The 22,863-nt window shown below is 34.9% G+C and overlaps 2 protein-coding genes and 1 pseudogene across 2 annotated transcripts; all 3 read right to left on the reverse strand.

Moving 5' to 3' along the window:
* Window positions 1-5,893: 5,893 nt before the first annotated feature.
* LOC120190152 (translation initiation factor eIF-2B subunit alpha-like) lies at window positions 5,894-7,815 on the reverse strand. The gene is made up of 5 exons (XM_039193278.1): window positions 7,339-7,815; window positions 6,950-7,102; window positions 6,695-6,836; window positions 6,262-6,503; window positions 5,894-6,115 (listed from the first exon to the last, which is right to left on the reverse strand). The coding sequence occupies exons 1-5, from the start codon at window positions 7,774-7,776 to the stop codon at window positions 5,909-5,911; spliced, it is 1,182 nt and encodes a 393-aa protein (XP_039049209.1). The 5' UTR covers window positions 7,777-7,815; the 3' UTR covers window positions 5,894-5,908.
* Window positions 7,816-8,257: 442 nt separating this feature from the next.
* LOC120190154 (protein LURP-one-related 11-like) lies at window positions 8,258-9,218 on the reverse strand. Its single transcript, XM_039193279.1, has 3 exons — window positions 8,904-9,218; window positions 8,561-8,800; window positions 8,258-8,412 (listed from the first exon to the last, which is right to left on the reverse strand). Exons 1-3 carry the CDS (start codon window positions 9,141-9,143, stop codon window positions 8,278-8,280), a joined length of 615 nt encoding a protein of 204 aa, XP_039049210.1. The 5' UTR covers window positions 9,144-9,218; the 3' UTR covers window positions 8,258-8,277.
* A 4,984-nt stretch (window positions 9,219-14,202) lies between these two features.
* LOC120190431 lies at window positions 14,203-20,403 on the reverse strand (annotated as a pseudogene).
* Window positions 20,404-22,863: the final 2,460 nt, after the last annotated feature.

Below are 22,863 nucleotides of genomic sequence, written 5' to 3' on the forward strand. Positions count from 1 at the left end.
GTTTTGAAAATATTATCATTTTCACGGTTTTACAATTGAGACGAATCATAAAACTAGAGTTCATCGGATATCAAAGAATTAATTACAATGTTAATCCTTCAATAAATTATAGCTATTTGACAAGTGCCAAGATCAAAGCTATCTTTGGGAAATGGTTAACTAAGGAAATGATAAAAAGGTCTCAGGTTATTGTGTTTGGTCAAATGTTTGGCATTTGATGCTCAAAGGTTTGGCATTTGATGCTCAAGGTTTGATGGGGTAGCTTGCATGCTCCTCTAGTGGAAGTGTTCTTTGACTCCCAGTATTCGTGGTCACACTCGGATTGTGTGATGCCTTATCAAGGAATTTGTGTGATCGCCTCAGTTGCACAATTTTTATATTCGAGCCGCCTTTTCAGGTTTTCAACTCGAACCCTCATTTGGTTTCAAGACGTTATTCAGGATTTACGTCTTGAACCCCCCTTTGTTATTTTTTCTACCATGCATTAATTACATTGTTTTTTTGCAAACAAAGATTAATCCTGATGGGCGGGATGAAATATGAAGATAGTCTCTTCTGTTTAGAAATCCATGTATGATTAGAAGGGACTTTTAAGGCACGTAATGTAGGCCAAGGCTCATGGTTATGAAAGAAAATGATAAATAGGCCCAAACAAGTGTTTCAGGGTGTTGAACCAAAGATCAATTCATTCTGATGCCTTCAATCCTGTCTTGCTCAATTTGGATCTGCTCATATGTGTTTCTCTGGATGTTCCATGATCTTCGAGTAAAGTGATTCAGAGATTCGGGAATGATCGTGCTTGATCAATCTCATAGTTTGAAGCTTGATGTGCCATTTGTCTTTAGGGAATCTTTGCATGTGCTTTTTGTCCCTTTTTCTTTTTGATTTTTGCTCTTTTTTCCTTTTGTTATTGTTTCTCTTTTTCTTTGTTTTTTTTGCTTTTTTGCTTCTTTTCTTTTTTGTTCTTGATTAGATATTCGCACTTGCCATTTGGTCCACCTTTTGGTGTCTCCTTTTGATTGATGTCTTCACTCATGTGAGCAGATTTCTTCCACCTTGCCCCCCAATGTGGAGGGTGATCCTTGGTTAGGGTTGAATCAGAAGAAAAATACTACAGGCTCAAAAGGGGACACAAGGGATATATATTTTCTCCTGTTGTAAAGGGATAAAGAAAGAAAGCCGTTCATCATTTCATACATGGAAGTCCTCACAGAAGAGGTATCCCCAGGGGATAGATTTCAGGATTAATTTCATTCACATAAAAACAGTGTAGTTAATGCGTGATAGAATTATTTCGAATGAATTGTTTTTTTGCTCCTTGCTCCCAACATATCTCAATGTTCAGGCTCCCGGCGAGATGCCCCAAATTGTGTCTTAGAAGAATGCTCATGTTCAAATGAACAACTCAATGCCTTGGGTATTAAAATGTCAATTTTGAGTCTAAAAAGACAATGGTGTGACTTTATTTGACTCAAAGAAAGGTATGGGTGTATCAAAAAGATAAAGACAATGTTCAAGAATTTCAAAGGGAAGTTATGTCAAAATTTGGTCTTTTTGGTAATGATCAAGGTATTTCATTTTGGGGTTTGAGACATGATAAGAAAGGTCTAATCTTGTCATATGTCAAAAATCTATAATTCTGAAGAGTTAAAAGAATCATTAATTCATTTAATATTCGAAGAACTAAAGATTAAAATTTGTTCAATTGCTCCACCTTAGAAAGTAGCATAAATTCAATCGTTTAAAAGATTAAGCAAACATGAAATATCAGTGACGTGTTCAAACAAAACAATCCTCTAAGTGCAAATGGTATATGCCATGCCCCCTTCTTCGGCTGTCAATGCCCCTGAATCCATCAGGTTTGGATCTTGCGCTTCAGCGCCTTATAGTTCTCAGAGGAATGTTTGGAGCATCTTATGTGGCAACTACAAATAGCTTCAACATTGTAGCCCTTAGGATATGTGGACTTTTTTCTCAGATCATCTTGGCAGGTTTAGTCGTACAACCAGCTGATTGGGCTCATTCGTTGTGATAGTTTTTTATGATGTTACAATCTTGCTTCCATGTGGTGTCATGTGGTTAAAACCACTTCATCGAATTCTCCATGAAGAGATTTCATGTTTATGAAAATACTTAAAAAATGAAATGTATATGCAAAATGCAAAAATGCATGAAATGTTCGAGGCATTGATCCAAAAACATGTATGTTATTGTAAATAACCTTTATTGGGACAAAAGTATTTTATCTTTTAAGAGACAATAAACATATTTAAAGGTACATCCGGACTAAATCCTCTAGACCCGAAACCGGTTGACTAGTCATTTGCCTTCGTCTTTCACCGGTTGAATAACCTGTCGAACCGCTCCGACCTCTCTGGATGAACCGTGAAAATGTTGAGTTTTTTTGTATTGGTTCCCAAAAAGTGTCGAATGACTTCATCTCTGGCTTTCATCCTTTGCTGAATCGGAAATTCCATTGCAATCCTCCATCAAAGGGATTATTCGAAGTTCATTTGATTGTTTCTTGAATTTGTCGACAGTGACTTGCCATCTTGTTATTGTTGTCTTTGAATGGACTCTCGAGGTCAGTAACCTTTTTCTCGTCTTGCCCCTGCCACCTTTGCCAACCCATTTTTGAAAAGTTAACTTTTGATGTACTTGATTGTGGGCACCATGAATGTGACACATAGTTGTCTTGCAAATTGTCCTCATTTTCTTTCTGAGCCCTTTTCGGACCATAGCCGGACCCCTGCGTTCTTATCTCTTGTATTACAACCCCTTTGTCCATTAATGCAAATTATTCATGTTTTAACAAACAAGTTTTTGGTGGATCAATGACCTCTTTTATGATGCAAGTGATGAAAATAAAATAAAATAAAATAAAGATGAAAAGAGTTAGTGAGGTGAAAAAATAATAATAAAAAACTATCATAAAAATGAAAGTCCTACCCCACATGCTTATTATTCCTACCCGGACATGATCTCTATCCCGCATGCTAATCTCAAACAAATCCTAACCGCATATTTGTCTAGTTCGCATGCTTTGAACAGAAAGTAAGGCATGAAATAAAATCAAAGCAGCCTAAGGTTTGGAATGAGGTTTTGGGGTGGGCTCTAATTCTCCATCGTCTCCCGGTTTAGGTTCTAAAAAAACGGTACCCGAGTTCTCCTTGCCGGTGCCCCCTTGGGCTTGCCAGACCCTTAGTCCTAAACCCATCACAGGTTTGTGTGGACTAAGTTAAACTCGAGAGGAAACATTCCCTTATGCCCACACGGAGAATAAATTCACACGAATGCATAAGGTATATGTATCCCGAAGGCTACTTGCTAGGCCCGCACGGTGAATAAATTCACACGAAGGCGTCGCTTTCACCCCCATTTAAAGCAGGGTTTGGAGCTCGGGTTTAGAGCCTTGGATGAAAAATCTTTAAGGGCTGAAATCATTAAAAAACGGTCAGTACAACTATTTACTCGAAAATATAATCAAAAGTAAGTAATAAGGATCGAAATGTTACCTTAAAATTTAAACTTACCCTTTTCATTAAAAAGACAACTGAAAATTACCTTAGCCTGACTCACTTACCTGTTTCCCCAGCGGAGTCGCCAAGCTGTCGCAACCGTCTTTCGGTTGGGCCCTGGAATTGGGCTTCGACTTAGGAAAATGGATTGGAGTCGCCACCGATCATTTATTTAAAAATAAATGGGTTTATCGGATACCCTATTTCTTACCTGATCTGCGTTTTACCAGAAATATGTCGGGCTCGGGAGTCGGTTACGGTCAAGGAAGGATTAACACCCTTAACCGCCCTTTCGGTACTACGTAATTTCCAGTTGTCTTAATTAAGAAAAATAACAAGTTAAATTAAAAGGTAAAGTTTCGACCTCAATTACTTACCCTTTATTGATTTGAAAATATCCTTAAAAAATCGAGAAATGTGTTAGATAAACAAGGTAAATAAAACAAATAAGGTAAAAGGGAAAAATAAAATAAATAAAATAAATAAATAAGATAAAGGAAAAACAATAGTAAAGTAATAATTATATATAGTAATATTTGAAAAAGGAAAAATATATATATATGTATACATCAAAGTATTAAAAAATAGAAAAGTTACCCTCTTACTTCATCGAAAGTGAGGGGCTTTAGTCAGAAATAAGACAAAAAATGGGTCCTCTAGGTTAGTAATATATAATATAATGTTTAATAATAATAATGATAAAGACACAAGATTTTTTTAAAAATAATAATAATAATAAAAAAAACGAAAATAATAATATATATATAAAGTTAAAGATATATACGTAAATAAAAATAATCAAATAAAAATAATTAAGAATATATATATATTAATAATAGGTATATAAATCAACCATTAAAAGTATAAAAAATATATGACTAGATAAAGATAATTACAATATATATAGTAATAATAGACTTATAAGTAGAATATTAAAGAAATATATATATATATACATATAATAATAATAACATAAATAATAAAAATAAATGAATAAAATCCATATAAATAAAGGGACTAATATAGATTTTAAAAAGCTCTTCCCCTCCTTTAACCGAAAATCAAACCGGTTTTTCAAAATAAGCCTCGGGGTAGATCTAGGTTCGAAACTTCGAAACCCTACCCATTTTGGTCATCAGCGCAACCCACGTTTGGGTATTCGAACCAAATCTCAAGAAAAATAACGTGCACATGCAAAGAAGAAAAAGAAAATGCTACCTTTTATTTCCTTTTCGAATCCTTTACAATAGCTTTGCCTTTGTATCCTCCCGTGCTTTCCTCTATGTTTTGTGTGTAAATCGTCTGTTACAATAGTGAGTTACAATGGCTATTTATAGTGCTTGTGGATCCTATCTTTAGGAGTTTAAATCATAGTAGAACTCTATCCTATTTTTAGGAGTTTGAATCCTAGTAAAATTCTATCATATTTTTAGGAGTTTGAATCTTAGTAAAACGAAAATGTGTGTTACAAAACCTATGGATGGAGGCAGGCGGTAAGGTGTTGGGGTGGGGAGTCCCACACCTTTTTCCATTTCAAAATTCCCAATCACATTAAACAAACATTTTTTTTATTTCCATCACTCTCTCTCCCACCACCCACCTCTGTGAATCTCACAGTGGAAATGGACCTTCTTTCTTTTACTTTTTATAAAGTAAAACAGACCTAAGGTGCCGTTCCACGTGTTTACAAGGACAGCCTTTTAATAAAGGTTTTGTTACTTTGGTTTCAATCATCTTCATCTTAATTATGTCTACATAAGGATGGACTTCTTCATACAAATCAACTGATTTTTATAAGAACATTTCTGAATTAATTTTATGTAAATATAAACACTTTAATAGAGAACATTAAAAAACTGAAGGTGCAGTCTGTGTTAACCCAGTCCATGGGAAACCAGTCTGACGAAGAATGTCGATGACAGGAGTGGGGTTTGGTAAGACCACATGCAATCCATATTAATTAGTAGCAAAATGAGTAGACGAATGGGCCTCTCAAGTCAAAAAAGGGTTCTTGTTTTCCCTAAAGCCTTTCCGATGTCTTCATGTTTTAGAAAAACTGTCGTCTAACGTACATTTTAATCTTAAATTATATATATTTTTTTCCAATTTGATATATATATTGAATAGAGAGAGGCCGAGGCCAGTAAATTAACTTCTTACAAAGCTAGAGGAATGACTATTCATGTAAAATTTTCGAATTCATGATTCATGGATGTAATTTATATAGTTCGAGTAAATATATATGCCATACATAAAGATCCAAAAAGAATTTTCAAGCATTGAAATTGAATACAAAATTTGTCATTTAGGATAAAAAGCGTTCGAGATACCAAAAAAAAATCCGAAAAATATAGCTGAACTGAATTAAACAAACTCACATTGAAGCTTCCCTATAAATAAAGCTGAATGAGCTCATCACTAATCACGGAAGGAGTCGGCACACCCAAATCTGTAAAGAGTAGAGTAAGATACTGAGGAGGAGTGTAATCTCGACCCGATGTTTCTACCTCTACCTTGGATGGGATTGGTACCCCGAAATCAATAGGGCGTAGGGCAGGAGCCATATCCTTTTGATTCAACAGATAATGTCGGGCAAACTAAAAGGAAAAAGAACGACATAACTGAGTTGTGCTAGTCGCTAATCTGAACCCTTCTTTCTTAGATTCACAGTATGTAGCATAATTTCCTAGCTCAGGTTCAAATAATTCTAAAACTAGAAAAAGAAATGCGGCTTTTAAATTACCTTGTAGCTTTCTGCAGCCACATAAACGGGCTTGTTCATGCTATGCGCCACCAATGCAATCTGGAATGTACCCATCATGTTTATGATGCCCCCACTTTCAACCACTCCATCAGCCCCGAAAAATACCATGTCCACCTCATCCATAGTGTACGCCACAGCAGAGTCTATTAGAAGCTTTACAGGAACATCAAGCTTCGCCAGCTCATTAGAGAATCGTAATCCGGTTCTGTCTGGCCTTCCCTCTGTATTGAAAAGCAAGGTGTACTCTTTCATAAACACCACAATCAGACATGAACTACTATATCATAGTCGCAATACAAAAATCCAACATAAACAAAAAAATAGAAAATTACAAGACTTCTCTTGTGATGATTTGTTTTATCCTGTTGAGATTTGTTGCATGCAGAAGACAAAGGTACTAAGAAAACTATACTTGTGCAGAGAACTCGAAATAGTTTCTTGTTTTCGGCTGCTGTCTTCATTACTTCTAGAACAACTCTAGAGAAACCATGTACCAAAATGGTACAACCATCAAAAATAAAATCTTGACTTAGCATTGCAATAATCCTGCGTGCCTACAGTGTTTGGAAACAATGTCTTTCAACAACAAGAATGCTTCGTGTATAATTAAAATGAAATGACACAGTAGTGAAGATTACTGAAAAAGGCACAATTTTATCTGAAATACCTTGCAAGATATTTCCCCAAACTTCTCTGCGCGTTCAATCAGACGAGACTTTGCTGAATTAAAATCCTCATACTCTAACGCTGATGTTCTTGTTACATATCGCATGAAGAGATCACAACCTGCTGTCAAAGAGATTGAGGTTGCATCCCATGACTGTCACAGCAAACATAACCTTAAGAGTGAGGCAAATCAGAGAGGCACCATTATTTACACATCAAACTTGAAATTATCATTGCCATGTCTGCTAGATATGATAAACTTGAAATTACTCAAACAAGCAAAAGATAAACTAAACCAAATTTCCAATACCACTAAATTTAGCAGACATGATCAAAACCTAACTATTCGCTAACTAAAAAGGGTTGTTTTAAATTAAACAGAAGACTTACTTTAAGCGAATCCGAAGCCTTTTTAAGCTCAATTTCAAGCTCCATCATAGTGGTAGCCTCACTTTTCCTAATAGCAGCGGCAAGAGCGCGAATAGCGGCCACGGCCTCCGCCAAGTCAGGCTGTTTCCTCCAGTTATTGAACTCGTCAATAACACTGAACGCCTTCCCGCTTCCTTCTCCCTTCCCACCAATCTGGGCCTCACTTCCCAGCGAATCACCGTCGTCGGTAGCCGCCTGGGCCTGAGCGAGCCAATCGCTCGTAATAACAGCGTGGTGGGCGGCACGGGTCTGGTAATAGGCAGAAACGTTAGACTTAGGGTTTAGGGCAGAGTCAGCCATAGACGGAGATGACAGAAGGGCGGATTCGGGATTTGGCGCAACACCGTCGTTTTGATGTTGCTGTCCGTCGAGAATGAAAGAAGCTGATCTCCACCACATTGAATAAATTACGTGTTTGATACGTATTTTCAACGAAAATGATTGTGATTAAGAAAATAAACTAGGTTAGTAGCTTCGAAGGCAGCAACAGAGTCTCCGATTATGTGCGTGTTTGGCAAAGCTAATTGGGTATTCATCTATGTTATCAATACACCAAAGACAAGTAAAAAAAATAACCCATAGAATTAAATATATTAATTTTTTTAAATAAAATAAAATATATTATATTCTCAAGATAAATGCTAAAATTCGAATTCATAGAAAATTGGATAATATAAATATTTATGATTATTCAATCAATTAATGGATATCAATTAAATATATTAAATTTTATTATGTTTAAAAATATTTATATCTTTAAAATTTTGTTTGAATGATAGTGGTCTTATCAATAAATCACATGTATCTTTAAACAGGATAATTGGAAGATGTATTAAATTATAAAACAGTGACATGTACATTAATAAAAATCACATATTTGTGTAGACTAATTGTACAACTTCACATTAAACCATTGATGAGACCATAAGCTACAACGAGGCCCATGATGAGAGAGTGATCAATATGGGGTTCCACCACCATTGTCAACACATCTTCTCCTAAGCTAATCCCACATTTTGATTGCTTTCTCTTCACCTGCTCATCATCATCATCATCATCATGCAACACACATCAAAAACTATTAATCAACGATACTTCAAGCACAAATTTAAAGCAGTTGATGATCATGCGGAGTGTGGGATTTAAGTATGTGTTTAAATATAGTGGGTCGGAATTAGTTTACCTCCGTAATAAGCCTGCCAAGCTTGTCTACAATCTTGAACGTCGACTTGTCTCGACAGCTTTCAATCTGATAACGTTGACATGGTTGATCTTTATCAAACCAGACAACAACTTCACAGATGGAGTCACCTTGTAAAATCCTATAATTTGTTCTTACTTCAAAACCTGGGTTTTTGTCTTCGTCGTTAACTCTGCCATTGAATGATCTAAATCCTTCCCAGAACCCAATCAGCCTAAATTTCTGCAAATAATAGGAAGAAACACCTTAATTAATTCGCATATCGTTTAATTCGTATTTTGAAGATGATTCTGATAGGAAATGATTGAAATTGCTGCATGCTTACCTGTCTTCGAATGGTGAACAGAACTTTGCCGGTAATATCCATTAAGTAAGCTTCGTGGCTGCACTTGCAGTGATAGTTATCAACACGATAAACAATCTGGCCATTTGAATCGAACACAGTACAACCTTTACCACTAAGAACCAGAGATTTCATCCAAATAGTGAAAGTTTCTTGCGTTGACGTGGTGAAAGGAAGAGAGACGAGAGAAACATGTGGGGCTTGGGGATGGATCTTTGACATCTAAAAGGAAATTTCTAGTTTTGATTTTCTATCTTAAAACCTCTCTACATTTTATACAAGTTTTAGAGTACTATTCTGTGGCCTGTGGGGTAGGAACAAACACATGCATGCTTGTATACAAAATAGTCATTCCAATACAAAAGTGATGTTTTACGATATCTTATAATAATATGTGTTTTGTTTTAGTTTAAATGAATTCATACATGAATCCATTAAGTGATCTAAGTGGTTAGGGAGAGTACGGTTATCTCTAGATGTCTTGGATTTGAGCAGTTATATCTGTAGGATGTGTTTTTGTCAATAATTAATAAAGATTTTAAACAAATCTTACTTTATAATCATTTCATATTATAAAAAAAATGAATTCATACATATTTTACAAAAAAAAATCTTATAAAAAATAATTACTTTTTCATGAAAAGTTTACACCCAATCAAGCCTTTATCATTGGTGTGAAGAGTTGACGAAGTCCTTTTATTGACAAGTTTTGTTAATTGATCAATTTTAGCAGTTAATTATAAATATCAACACATAATACCTTCCAAGATTATCACATCTTCAAACCATTAAAATAACTAAAAATATATAAAAATAAAATTATAAAAACTATAATTTTTATTTAAAATTCTCAATTAAATATAATTTTTCTATATAAAAAAGTATTTTTTTTCAGTTTCCGGTAAGAATTTATTCAGCCTTAAACGTTAAAATTATAATGATCACAATTTGATTTTTCTTTTAAAATTCTCAATTAAGAGATAAAAGTTCTTTAAAAAAAACGTGACTAATCAAGAGTCTTTTATATGTGTTGATCATTATCAATCTATAATTTGTTTATTATTTCAACCTTATCGTTTCAGTGACTAGGGCAGCTGCATCGAATGCCATAATGTAGGGCTTCACTGTTTCACCCCTAAGATTAAGTCATGCAACTCCTAAAGACTCCTATAATCTGGTCTTATTATCAACGATTTGAAATATACTAATTGGATTAATAAGACATCCAGTTTTTTAAATTTAAATTTAAATAATTAATCTTTATTTACTCGATGTTTCATTCATTGAGCTACAACTCGAATTATTTTTCGTATTTAAATCCGTATAAAAATTAATTAATGATTCACTCGATTTGAATAATAAAAGAACAAGTTCAAATTTAAATATAGCAATTAAACACTTTACTAATCACACGCTTATCGATTAAAACCAGATGTGCGTAACACGTCACTCAGCATTAAGGGGGTAAAGAAAAGAAACGATGTCGTGTGCTGTATTTATTATACTGCACAAAAAAACAAATAATGGAATTCCTCGTCCGAATTCCTTCCTGCTACGTGCTCTTAACTGAAAACCATGGGGTTTTGGCTTTTTCTTTATCAGGCAGCATCAACTTGTTAATTGATTTAGTTAATTAAACCGTAAGCACGCGGTTAAGATGATTAGAGATCGCAACTTCCACGAGCACGAGTACCACTAATCAGGCCGTGGCTGGGTTTTCGGGTCTCTTGTATAAATTCTTATGAAGGAGCCCCTATTTTTTAGATATATTCGATTTCGGGGTAATAATAGTGGCGGTTTTTTGACAACCGCCGCGATAGATACATATATAATGGCATTTTATCAATAAAACCGCAATAATAGTGGCGTTTTTTTAAAACGTCACAATAGGTCCATCTATAGTGGCTTTTATTGAAAAACGCCACTATATATATACATTTTTGAGAGCATTTTTGGGGGCCTGTGCGGTCGCGCAATTTGCGCCACCTCAGCCACGACCCTACCACTAATTAGGTCACAGTTTGAAGATAATAAACTTTAATAAACACGTACGTCTGAAATTTTAGTTGATATATTATCCATCATATTCAAATAAGCTTAGGTTTAACAGATGCTAATCTTATACCCACCTCATGTGTTTGTTAATTTATTATTTTTCGATATTTATAAATAAATAGCGTCCGCACTTATCTCAATAACAAGGAAAATACCATGAAACTTGCACTATTAGTATTGATGATTCAAGTGTGGAACCTAAATCCCAAACAATGCTTTTCTTTAATCAAATTATTGACTCCTCATATACATATGTGTGTGTGTGAAAATTATTCAAAACTAATGACATACGATGAAAAGTATGTTAATCCTAACAAAGCATCTGATAAATGCGCTAATCGTAATCAAACGGAATTAAAAGTTTAGTGATTGTAATGTAATTTTTAAAAGTACAGTGACTAAAGTGAAAATTCTCTAAACTTTTAGTGACTGCCAATGTAGTTTACCCTAATATTGAATTGAGATTTATCACTTTTTGAGAGCTAAAAGATAGTTATATCATTATTTTAACTTTAAAATCTGAAATTTTGAAGGACTAAAATAGCCATTTTATCATGGGGAATGACTCATCCCCTGTTTCTAGTTATTATTATGTCAGGTTCAAATTTTTTTTATTGGAATCTAAATAGACAATTATCAATTGATGACAAATCATGTGAAATGCTTAATTCTAGTTCCACATATTATATAATCATGGAAGTGTAGCTATGAATCCACCACAAACCATTTTTTGGGTACTATTTAATTAGGTTCGGTTATATCTAGGATGGGTATGGGTCGGGTTTCGGCCAACCCGATCCGAAAATTTTACATCTTCACCCTACTCAACCTAACCCGAAAAACATATATCTTCTATCAGATCCGGACCCGATCCGACCTGACCTGAAATAATAATAAAAAATATTATTTATTCAATAAAAATAATTATTTAATTAAAAATAATATATATAAGTATTATTGTAATTATTCCTAAATATATAATATAAAATTATATTTTTTTCGGGTTGGGCGAGGTCGGATATTTTTTACCCTAAACCCGAATCTAACCCGAGCCGAACATCACTTAAAAAAACTAAACTCAAACCTGATTTTTTTTAATAAACCCAACCCGATCAAGTCAGATCAGGTCGAAACTCGTATAATTCAGGTCTGATGACCATCCCTAGATATATCTAACAAATGATTAATTCCCCATACTCCGTACTTAAGGTTACCATTAAAAGAATGAAAGAAAAAGACTTTTGCCAACAAACTCTCGCATTTTGTATGTTTTTCTTTTTCCCAACACTTACCTACCTATTACTTAATTCGGTTCATCAACTCCAACATTCTTAACCGTATCTATACAATTATTTTAATTATTAATATTTTCATTATTTTCAATAATGATAATTTACGGTGAACATATAATAATATTTTTATCAAACAATAAATATGATTAAACACTTATACTCGAGTGCATTCCTCTTAGAGGGTGTTTGGATCAAAGAATATGAGACTCCCATAGGAATGAAATTCACATTCTCATGTTTGGTTGGCCGGGAATCTCATTCCCGGTAATGTTTTATTATCAATAGTAGATTTTTTGAGGTATATTACCGGGAATGTCATTATCTCCATTTCCTTATGTATTGTTGGATTACCGGCGTTTTAGACTAAAATGCCTAAAATTTTTATTTTTTTCCAAAAATATTCTTCTTCTGTAATTGAATAATAAAAATTCTATGAAGGTTAAATTACAAATTTATCCTTAAACTATTTTAGATTTACAAAAAAAAGTCTATAATTAAAATTTTATATGAAGTTCAGGGGTTAAAATAAAATTTTACCCTTTCATTAAATATTTTTATATTTTCAATTTTGTAAAAAAATATATAAATTTTATGAATTTAATTTTTTTTAAAGAAAAATATATAAATATTTTCCTACTTGGTAAAAAACAAATATATAATAAGAAAATTTTGGTCAAATATACATTCCATTAATATTTTATTCCTTTAACCAAATACGGTAATCTTACATTTCTGCTAAACCAACCAAACACAAAATACAACATTCCCAGTAATCTTATTCCCTGATAATCTTACATTTCCACTGGTAATCTTACATTCCCACTGGCAATCTTACATTCCGTGAACCAAACGCACCCTAAGGGTGTGTTTGGTTGGGGAATGTGAGATTCCCATGGGAATAGAATCCACATTCCCCGTTTGGTTAGCCGGGAATGTCATTTTCGGTAATCTTACATTACCAATAGTGAATTTTTTGGGGTATATTATCGGAAATGTCATTACCTCCCTTTCCTTAAGTATTATTGGATTACCGGCGCTTTGGACTAAAATACCCTTACATTTTTTTCCTTCAAAAATATCCTTATTCTGTCATTGAATAATAAAAATTCTACGAATGTTAATTTACAAATTTATCCTTAAACTATTTTAGATTTACAAAAAAAAGTCTATAATTAAAATTTTATATGAAGTTCAGGGGTTGAAATAAAATTTTACCCTTTCATTAAACCTTTTTATATTTTCAATTTTATAAAAAATATATATATAAATTTTATGAATTTAATTTTTTTAAAGAAAATATATAAATATTTTCCAACTTGTTAAAAAAATAAATATAATAAGGACAATTTGGTCAAATATACATTCCAATAATCTTTTATTCCTTTAACCAAACACGGTAATCTTACATTCTTACTAAACCAACCAAACACAAAATACAACATTTCTAGTAATCCTATTCTCTGGTAATCTTACATTCTGTGAACCAAACGCACACTAAGTGCCTTGGCTCTGCGATTCAGCGAACATGTAACATGATAACAATTGTTCTGTTCACGTTAAAACAAGTTTCTTTATTTTTATTGACAAATTATGGGTTCCTTTTTCATACTGTTAGTTCGCATTACCATTTCTCGCGGAATAATTTGTCAGGGTAAGATAAACATATAAAAATTTAGGAATAAAAACATATTATCAATAAAGAATACAAAGAAAAAATTTAAAATATTTAGAAGTGAACTCCCCAACCATTTGCTTGCGTCCATCCCTTAATACAATAGTTGAACTTAATAGCCTTGATGCTTGTAAAAGTAAGCTTTGACGGTTTTGGTGTCAGTTCAATGTCATATCAGAGGTGGCAATGCTAGACTGTTAAAACGAATTAGATACGTCGTTTCCTTCTCACTCGGCATCTAGCATTTTTAATATATTTATAGCAACAATGATCAAACTGTTTTTGATTCTTCTTTTCCATCTAAAATCGAGTCCGACATGAAATTTGTAGCAGTCGAGTACAGTATCTATGGTATCGATCACAATGTAGCAACATCAGTTCCATTGTGAACCTGGCTTACAAGCCAACCATGTTGGTGTATTTTTTTTTCATAACAGAAAAGGAGAGAAAATGAAATGGGAAAGCATTAACACATTGTCGATTTATTCTGTATGAAACGAAAATGGCACGTCATATTGTGCTGAATTTCGTCCAAGGCTCAGCCTCTGAATTCATCCATGAAACTTTTATGGAAATCTGTTAGAAGGGTGACAATTGCTGGGATCTTTTCTTCTTGAGGGAGTATTGTGCACCTAAAATGCCAAGTACCAGGAATCTATGCCAAAATACCACGTGTCAATGATTGGAAAATATATCAACTAATACAATCATCAAGGAGCCTTCAATTGTTTAAGTTGATCCCATAAACCAATCATTTTCCAAACCCAGGTTCCTTTTGATCTTTAATAGATTTTATAGTTGCTAGCTTCTGAAAGCAGAAACCAGCTGCACTTTTAAGGGTTCACAGAGTTCCCCAACCGATAAGGCAATATGATTGTAAGAATGAACTCACCTGTCCAAAGCCAGAACCAGGAACAAGAACAATTCCAGTGGCAGTGAGGAGACGTTGGCAGTAATATGCATCTGGTGCCTTTTTCGCAGCTTCAGCAGCTTTGATTGCCTTTTCAGGCAGGTCAATTCTGGGAAAGAGATACATTGCACCTTCTGCCTTGTTGCATTTTACACCTTCTAACTTGTTGAATGCATCTTCCAGTGTCTGCATCAGGAATAAAAATACATAATGCTGAAATAAATGGATGTAATTGAAGGACCAGTAAAAAGGGACATTGGATAGAAACAAGACAACTGTTTCATTTGTGTACGACTTCATTGAAATAATTTTTGTTAGTAATACACTTTAAATAGGCTCAAACTCTGCTTTACTAGCAACCAACTTCAAGTTCCCAAAATTTCAGGGTTAAGAACCATATTAGAATGTAGAATTTTAGCATTTACTTTTGCTAAAACTTAAACATCAGTGCCCCTCTATTCATATGTATTAGAAGTAAAGCTCTCTATTAGTTATGTTTGTTATATTAGTTATAAGTTCGGTGAAAGTTGGCTAATCTGTTATAAACTACTCTATAAATAGTGCTCGGCTTGTAAAAGAATAGAGATTTGATTCTACAGTTTTTTGTTAATTAAATTCTACTTTCTTTTATATTTCTCACAATATGACTTCAAACTAATCCGACCACAGAAAGGACTAACCTTGGCACGCCTGGCCAAAGATGAGAGGATTCCGTCTCTTTCAGCACTGTATGATTCAAAGGATTCATCTCCAACCTGCAGGTGTCATTTACTTTATCATTAGCAACAAATATCACATACCTATATAAGCCATGCATGATTCACTCAATGACGAGCTTTTATGTTCCTCCTATGTAAACATAATATTTCACTCCATTAACCAGAAAAGTACAACCCTAAAGACGGATTCCAAATTGTCAACCAACCATGATGAACATAATAGTTCAGAGATGGTTTCTGCAAGAATGAGTTTCTTCTATGAGTAGTAGTGCTTACAAGCAGCTAGGCAAAGCTCAAAATTCATCTGGTCCCACGGCATCTATAATCCTTTTCAACATATTTTTCTTGGTATGAAAGAACAGATTTATAATTTCCTTGTTTTAGTGCACCTGATACAAAATCCTCTTCCATTAAACTTTTCTTTTTCCCCTTCGGTGCTATAAGGGGGTCCCCTTTTTGTTTTCAATAATATTTTTATTGATGTTCCCATTGACATTAAAATTTAAAAAGAAGTAATTTTATTGGCATGGTCCATATATTCATATATTTGTGTCAAACAACTAATGACATTGGAATAAACACAAATTAATTTGAAATAGCAAAAGATTTAACCTTAGGTGGACTCATGACAAGACTAGCAAGAATTTGACCAGAGATGTTGGAACACAGATTCACGGATGCCACTTTGTATATTTGCTCCCTAACATCAGCACCGAACCCAGTTACCTCCATATAACCTCCCCTTTTTCCACACTCTCCATAATAACCTGGAGACAGTAAAAAAGTGCATTTTCTTTATGTCAAAAGCCCAAATTTTGCAGAAGCTCTTTGTCCTTCCATAACTGAAATGATAGAAAAATGAAAAAAAAAAACAAATCTTACCTTTTGAGACTGACTGAAAAGATACCAAGGATAAATCCTTCTCACCATAACCCATGGACCGGGAAACCTTCTTGAAAGAGTGGAATTTCTTTTCAGGTACATAAACATTTTCCTGGTAAACCTGTAAAACCAAAAGTGGTTAATGTAGCAACGATATTTCCCTTGGGATTCATACCTAGAAAGAAAAAGTCATCGGCAACAAATTGCAAAGCCACAACATATATTAATCAACCTACCTCGTCTGCCAGCAGAACAAGACCTTCTTGTTTGCAGAACTCCACAATTGCCTTCTGGTTTTCCTCAGCAAGAACCTGCAATCACAATGAGAATAAAATCAAGTAAAACGCAACTTAGGACTCTTCTCCATCTAAATATACTTTTGAAAAGCATACTATTGATTACCTGTCCTGTTGGGTTGCCTGGATTTATTACAACCAAGGCCCTAACAGTGATGCCTTTGGACCTGGCAGTCTCGAGTTGTTTCTTAAGCTCAGACACTTCCAAACCCCATCCTGTGGCTTCGTCAAGATAGTATGGGACCTGCAAAAGCCATAGCAATCATAACAATCATCAAATCATTGAATGATAAAAGAAATATCTATTTCCAACCATTCCACAAGTCATACCAAAGGCAGATAAAACTAATCCTCAAGAAACATAAAGCAACTTGATTTTTGGTAAATTAAAAGCTTGGCCAATAACTGGCAAAAAGAAACTATTTCAGCGACAGCTAAACCAAAATAACTTATAAATATCTAAAGCTCCAAACAAGGTTTTAACATATGATATGCATACCAAAGATCCACCATGCAGAGCAATTGAAGCAGAGTATAAAGGATACTGAGGGATGGGACAGAGAATTCCATCCTTCTCAGATCTTATCAGTAACTGCATCATCATATGCACCTGTAGATGAGAAAAAAACATTTTTCATTACACAAGTTTTCATGAGGAACTCATCATTCAGATTTGAGATAGAAACTTACAGCAGGGCTGGCACCATCTGTCAAAAAAAATATCATTTGGATCAGCAGGAAAACCATCCCGAGCTTCAATTCCAGCAGCAATAGTATCTCGTAATCCCTTGACACCCTGTTTCCCAAAGAAAATGAAAAAGTATGAATAGCCTGCAAGCATAAATTGTCAAAGTTCCAAGAGGCGAGCAATGATAACAACCTGGCTATGACTGTAGGCACCAGTTGCCCTTCCAGGAATTTGATCAAGAATTTGCCAAGCACGTTCTATGGAGTCAGCACTGTAAAATGCCACAAACCAAATTACATGAGGCAAAGGAATGAATGTCAAAGAAAAATTAATAATCTCCCGAAGTAAAGATTCTGCGGTCATCAAAAGAGAACATCTCTTTATGTATTGCCTTCCACGGGGCTCAACCAAAGTTGATGGATTTTTTTATGAAAAATCATTCATGGATAGCTTTGTTGAAATCTAGATATCCGGAAAAATCTCCTATTCTGATAACTCAACCAAAATGGAAGCTTTTTTTTAGAAAAATATAAGTGGAAGAGTATAAATCATCTACCATCGGAGAACAACTCAGGTAGTAGGAGCTTGAGGTTTGTAGATCCTAGACTCAAAGGAGGAATATACCTACTTCTTCTAGGTACCTTAAAGAACATTATAAATTTGTTTCCAGTAAGACACAAGGGATAATATGTATATCTTCTACTCATATGCATATGGCTGTGGATAAGCCAGATTAAACACACCTCAAAATTGAAATCTTTATTGGTTGACAGAAAACAAATGAAAAAATTATAATATTTGACAGAAACAACCCCAAAGCTTATAGCCAATATTAATTCTCCATACCTGAATAAACCCTGGGTTTCACTTTTGTCCAAAATGGCTGGATGGTCGCATAATGCAAGAACCTATTCCAAAGGCATCCTAGTTAGAATTGGTTCATTCACATGACAAAACTTTATGGTAATGAATATCACCTAATAAAAGAGAAAACCACCTCTCGGAAAAAAGTTATCGGCTGCTGACCAAGAGACTGAGGATTTCCAATGTTGCAGTACAATATCTGTAAAAGAGGATTAACATTTAAAACCAAAAACAAAATAAATAAGTCAAATTGTCGAGTAAATGTTCAAGTAATACGATCTCCCACCACCACACCCTATTTCCACTCCTCTACGGAACCTTTATTGTGTCTTAAGAGGCTTGCAAATAAACCCAATTACTTCTCTGTGAAAACACCATCCAGCGCACAGAATTCCACGACCATCAATGTCAGCAAAATGGAATTCACAAGTCCAACATAAGAAGTCTCTTTATTGTACATCAAGTGGGGCAAACCTTTACGCAATCCATCATTCTCAGATGGTAATATGAGATAAGCATGACATTTCTATTCAACCATGGGAGAGAAAAAGGAGAATGGAAGAGGAGTCTCAATGAATTATAAATCCAACTCTCCGAGTGTCCAATAGAAAACTTTCGAGTAAAAAAGAAATATACCTCTTCAAAGGGATGAGCCTCTGACTCGGCCTTTATCTCTTCTTGCAATTTTCTGAAAAAGATAAAAAGAAATTTCCATTAGAGCAGTATTCCAAAAAATTTACACTAAAGCTTCATATACAAAACTGTATCAGCAGAATTTACTCAAAGTTCCAAAACGAACAAAATGAAAACGGTCAATTAACATGAACAACGATGCTCTAACATCCCAAAAGTCACCATTTAATCCATTTTCTGATTATACTTGAATGTGCATGCAAGCATGAGAATATAACTTCAAACGATTAAATTGTTAAAAGTACATCAAAGTGAAGCATATTGGCACATAATTACCTGTGCAAGGGTGACAATCTCACCGCGGACAGCATATTCGCATTCTATAACCTGATGATAAAGAGATCATTAGCAATAAGCAAACAGACAGATGATTCAAAAAATATTAGCGGGTTCAAACTAGAATGATAATATTGCATATATCAGGAACGAATACATAGAAGTGCTCAGAAACTTGAATTCTCCACTTAATGCCACTGCCTCTACCATTTCCTTGTTTCTTAAATCTCTAAAATAAAAAATGTCCTTCCAGTTTGCAAATGGTGAGCTTTAACAAAAATAGCGTGCTTAATAGACGATATAAAGATTGATTTGAGCACAAAAGGACTACATCAAGTTCGTACATGTACTAAAAACAGATCCCTAGCCAATGTAAAGTGACCATCATATATGATGCAAGAGAGTGAAAGAAATGAACTGGTCATGTGAAAGACAAGTGGTACAAAAAGAAAGTGAAAAACCTTAAGACATTTACACATCAATACTCAATAGAAAAGGAAACGAATACACAAGCACAACATGAATATAATGAGTTGACTAGTGAAAGATGGGTACAAGAAAGCGTTGATTCGAAAGGGAGAACTCCCTGACTCCAAATGCAACTCGATTACTACCTAAAGTTAACAGATAATACAATGAAAAAATAGCTGAGGATTGGATAGGAATTGAATGAATTCAAAGCCCGGTTCTCACACTCAACGATGTAGACTTTTTGAAATAACAAGACAAACACGACAAACAAAGCATAAAAGCCAGATTCAAAAACATCAAGAAGGTAAAAAAAAAATCAAAACCCAACATCAAATCTAACACTAAACAAAAGTAAGGAAGAGAAAAAAAAAAAGAAACCCAGATGCAGAAATGCTCCAAACGGAAGAAAAAAAGGAAAAAATAGTACCTTGGGGTTAATAGTATTAAGAGTAACAGGAGGAGCCATTGCTGAAGAGGAAGAAGGGGAATCAGGAGGAGGAGTGGAGGACAATAACCGATATGAAGAGGAAAGTAGAGGCCTTTGAAACTGATAGTTTTGACGCGAACGTTGAATGAGGTTTCTAGCACTGCCAACCACAAATCTCCGCATATCTGCCTATATATACACACAACCTACACGTCTAAAATAAATTCAGAGGCGAGAAGACAAAAATGTTTGAGTTGCTACTTTTTTTGGAAGTAGGGAAAGATATATAGAGATTCTATGCTACCCTTTTAGGAGCAATTAAAGACTTGATTTTTTTTCCTCTCGAATAAATCGAAGAGGATTCGAACTTGTAGTTAACTTTCCGTTTAGCCCACGGTTCGAGATTTTTGCATCTCCCTAAGCCCAACGGCAACGCCCTATACGCTAAAACCCTCAACTTGTTCAAGCTTGCCTACTTTTTACCATTTACCAGTTTTAATGAGAATTGGTCGGACATGAATACGAGGTAAATTTGACTATATATTCAACTGGTGTATATTATTTATATTAAACAAACTTCCTCTTTAAATTCCTTTCTCCCAGCATTACTTCAGAATTAAAAATAAACAAAGGCTGATGATCTGTTTTATTGAATTAGAATGAGCATACAGAGCCGGTGATCATTTTTAATTTGGCACAACACACAACTTGCCTTTGAGAATCGGAATAAATAATCCGTGTGGCGTGTGGAATGTTGCAGAAAATCGAGATAATTCAATAAAAATCAGACGAACAAGAATGGTCAGAGCCGGATGGATTCCCAGTAGCCAAGCATTTTGACTTAAAAATAGCTACGGAAATGCATTAAGCATGTGGATAAAGCAGAAAATTATGGGTCGATTTTCCTTCTTTTTTTTTCAATCAATGAATTCAAAGACCTTCACCCAAGTTGTAAAGTTCGTCCCTTTTGGCATGCCTAACATCCTAGCTTTGACAGCTTTTGGTTTAATATTAATGAGATTATATTAGCCATAGTTGAATTTTCTGTCAAAGAATAAAAGTTATTGGAAAGGGATTAGCATGTATACGCCTGCCAGATTCATACAAGACGACGACGATAACAACAACAAAATTCTATTCCCATATGTAATAGGGTAAGGGGAGGTGGGGTGGTAGACTGTCCCAACGTCAGGTTGAGAGCAGCTTCTGTGGAAGACCTCCGGCAGTAAGAAAATTAAAAATAAAGATAAAATACAATGAATAGATAAATAAGTCAATAAATACATAGTTGAAATAGTTGAACAATTTTCATACGATGTCTTCATATGCGCGTTTGTAATTTGAAGTAATCTCTGCAAATAAATCCCTGCGTGAAAATCTCTGCTTATAGATAGAAACGTAAGTCCCGGCTAAATTTAAAAGAGAAAACATGAAGAGAAGGATAAACAGAAGTCAGCGATAGCAAGCTGCGATAAGGAATAAAGTTAAAATGGTTAAAACCTAAACAAAGGTAACACTACTCCGCCACCCTAATTCTAAGCCTACATAAATTCCAATGACAGAAACATATAAAAAATAGAATTCATGGAAATTACTACAAAGGCATTAAAAAAGAAGACTGAGATGCCCACACTACTCAGCTACCCTGGTCTTAAGTCTCCATACTTTCCTATCGGAAGTCATGTCCTCGGTAAGGGCTAAATTCTTCAAATAAGATCTCAAGCGGTCTACCCACTTCCTCCTTGGTCGTCCTCTCCTTCTGGCACCGTCGAATGTTATCGACTCTAATTGTCGCCTAAGAACATGCCCAAACCACCGTAGTCTTCCCTCCCTCAATTTTTCGGATACATGCACCACCCCCAAAGACATCCTAATTGCAGAGTTTGGTGTCATGTCCCACATAGTCCTACCACATGCCCATCGAAGCATTCTCATTTCTGCGGCCTCCATCCTCCTTAAGTGATCCTTCTTGATTGTCCAACATTCTGATCCATACAACAGCGTTGGTCTTATTGTCATTTTATAAAATTTTCCCTTAAGTTTTAGAGGCATCTTCTTGTCACACAAAACTCTAGTTGCAGCTTTCCACTTTAGCCATCCCGCCTTTATACGGTGTGTAACGTCATCATCTACATCCCCATCTTTATGTATCATATACCCTAGATACTTGAAACAATCCTTTGAGGGGAGAACGTGTCCTTCGATGCATACTTCTACATCTTCATCGTTTTTGTTCCCACTAAAGTTTGAACAAAAATACTCTGTCTTTTCAATATTGATCCTTAGACCTTTTTCTTCCAAGGCAGTCTTCCAGGTAGCCAGTCTACCATTCAGCTCAGTTTTTATTTCAGCAACTAGGACAATGTCGTCAGCGAAAAACATACACCATGGAACACTGTCTGGAGTCGCACAATAGACGTCGTTCATAATCAAGGCGAAGATGTAAGGGCTAAGAGCCGACCCTTGGTGGAGTCCGATTTCCACCGGGAAAGTCTCGGTGTCGCCAACTGTAGTCCTGACGTATGAAGAAGATCTACAGTACATATCACGAATCACCCGGATATAAGTAGTTGGGATCCGTCTCGTTTCCAAGGTCTTCCAGATCGTATCGCGTGGAACGCTATCATACGCCCTCTCAAGATCAATGAACGCCATGTGAAGATCTCTATTTTTTTCCCTATATTTCTCCATAAGCCG

The sequence above is a fragment of the Hibiscus syriacus genome, unplaced genomic scaffold, assembly GCF_006381635.1.
Source record: "Hibiscus syriacus cultivar Baekdansim isolate YM2019G1 unplaced genomic scaffold, ASM638163v2 tig00116962_pilon, whole genome shotgun sequence".
Lineage (NCBI taxonomy): Eukaryota > Viridiplantae > Streptophyta > Magnoliopsida > Malvales > Malvaceae > Hibiscus > Hibiscus syriacus.

Excerpts from the sequence above, each read along its gene's own strand:
- LOC120190152 (XM_039193278.1), bottom strand. The coding sequence starts at position 7,776 with ATGTGGTGGAGATCAGCTTCTTTCATTCTCGACGGACAGCAACATCAA. Across the intron at positions 6,837-6,949 it reads TTGGGGAAATATCTTGCAAG|GCACGCAGGATTATTGCAAT; the intron begins GTATTTCAGATA and ends CAAACACTGTAG. Across the intron at positions 6,504-6,694 it reads ATTTCGAGTTCTCTGCACAA|AGGGAAGGCCAGACAGAACC; the intron begins GTATAGTTTTCT and ends TTTTCAATACAG.
- LOC120190154 (XM_039193279.1), bottom strand. The coding sequence starts at position 9,143 with ATGTCAAAGATCCATCCCCAAGCCCCACATGTTTCTCTCGTCTCTCTT. Across the intron at positions 8,801-8,903 it reads TGTTCACCATTCGAAGACAG|AAATTTAGGCTGATTGGGTT; the intron begins GTAAGCATGCAG and ends TATTATTTGCAG. Across the intron at positions 8,413-8,560 it reads TTGGCAGGCTTATTACGGAG|GTGAAGAGAAAGCAATCAAA; the intron begins GTAAACTAATTC and ends GATGATGAGCAG.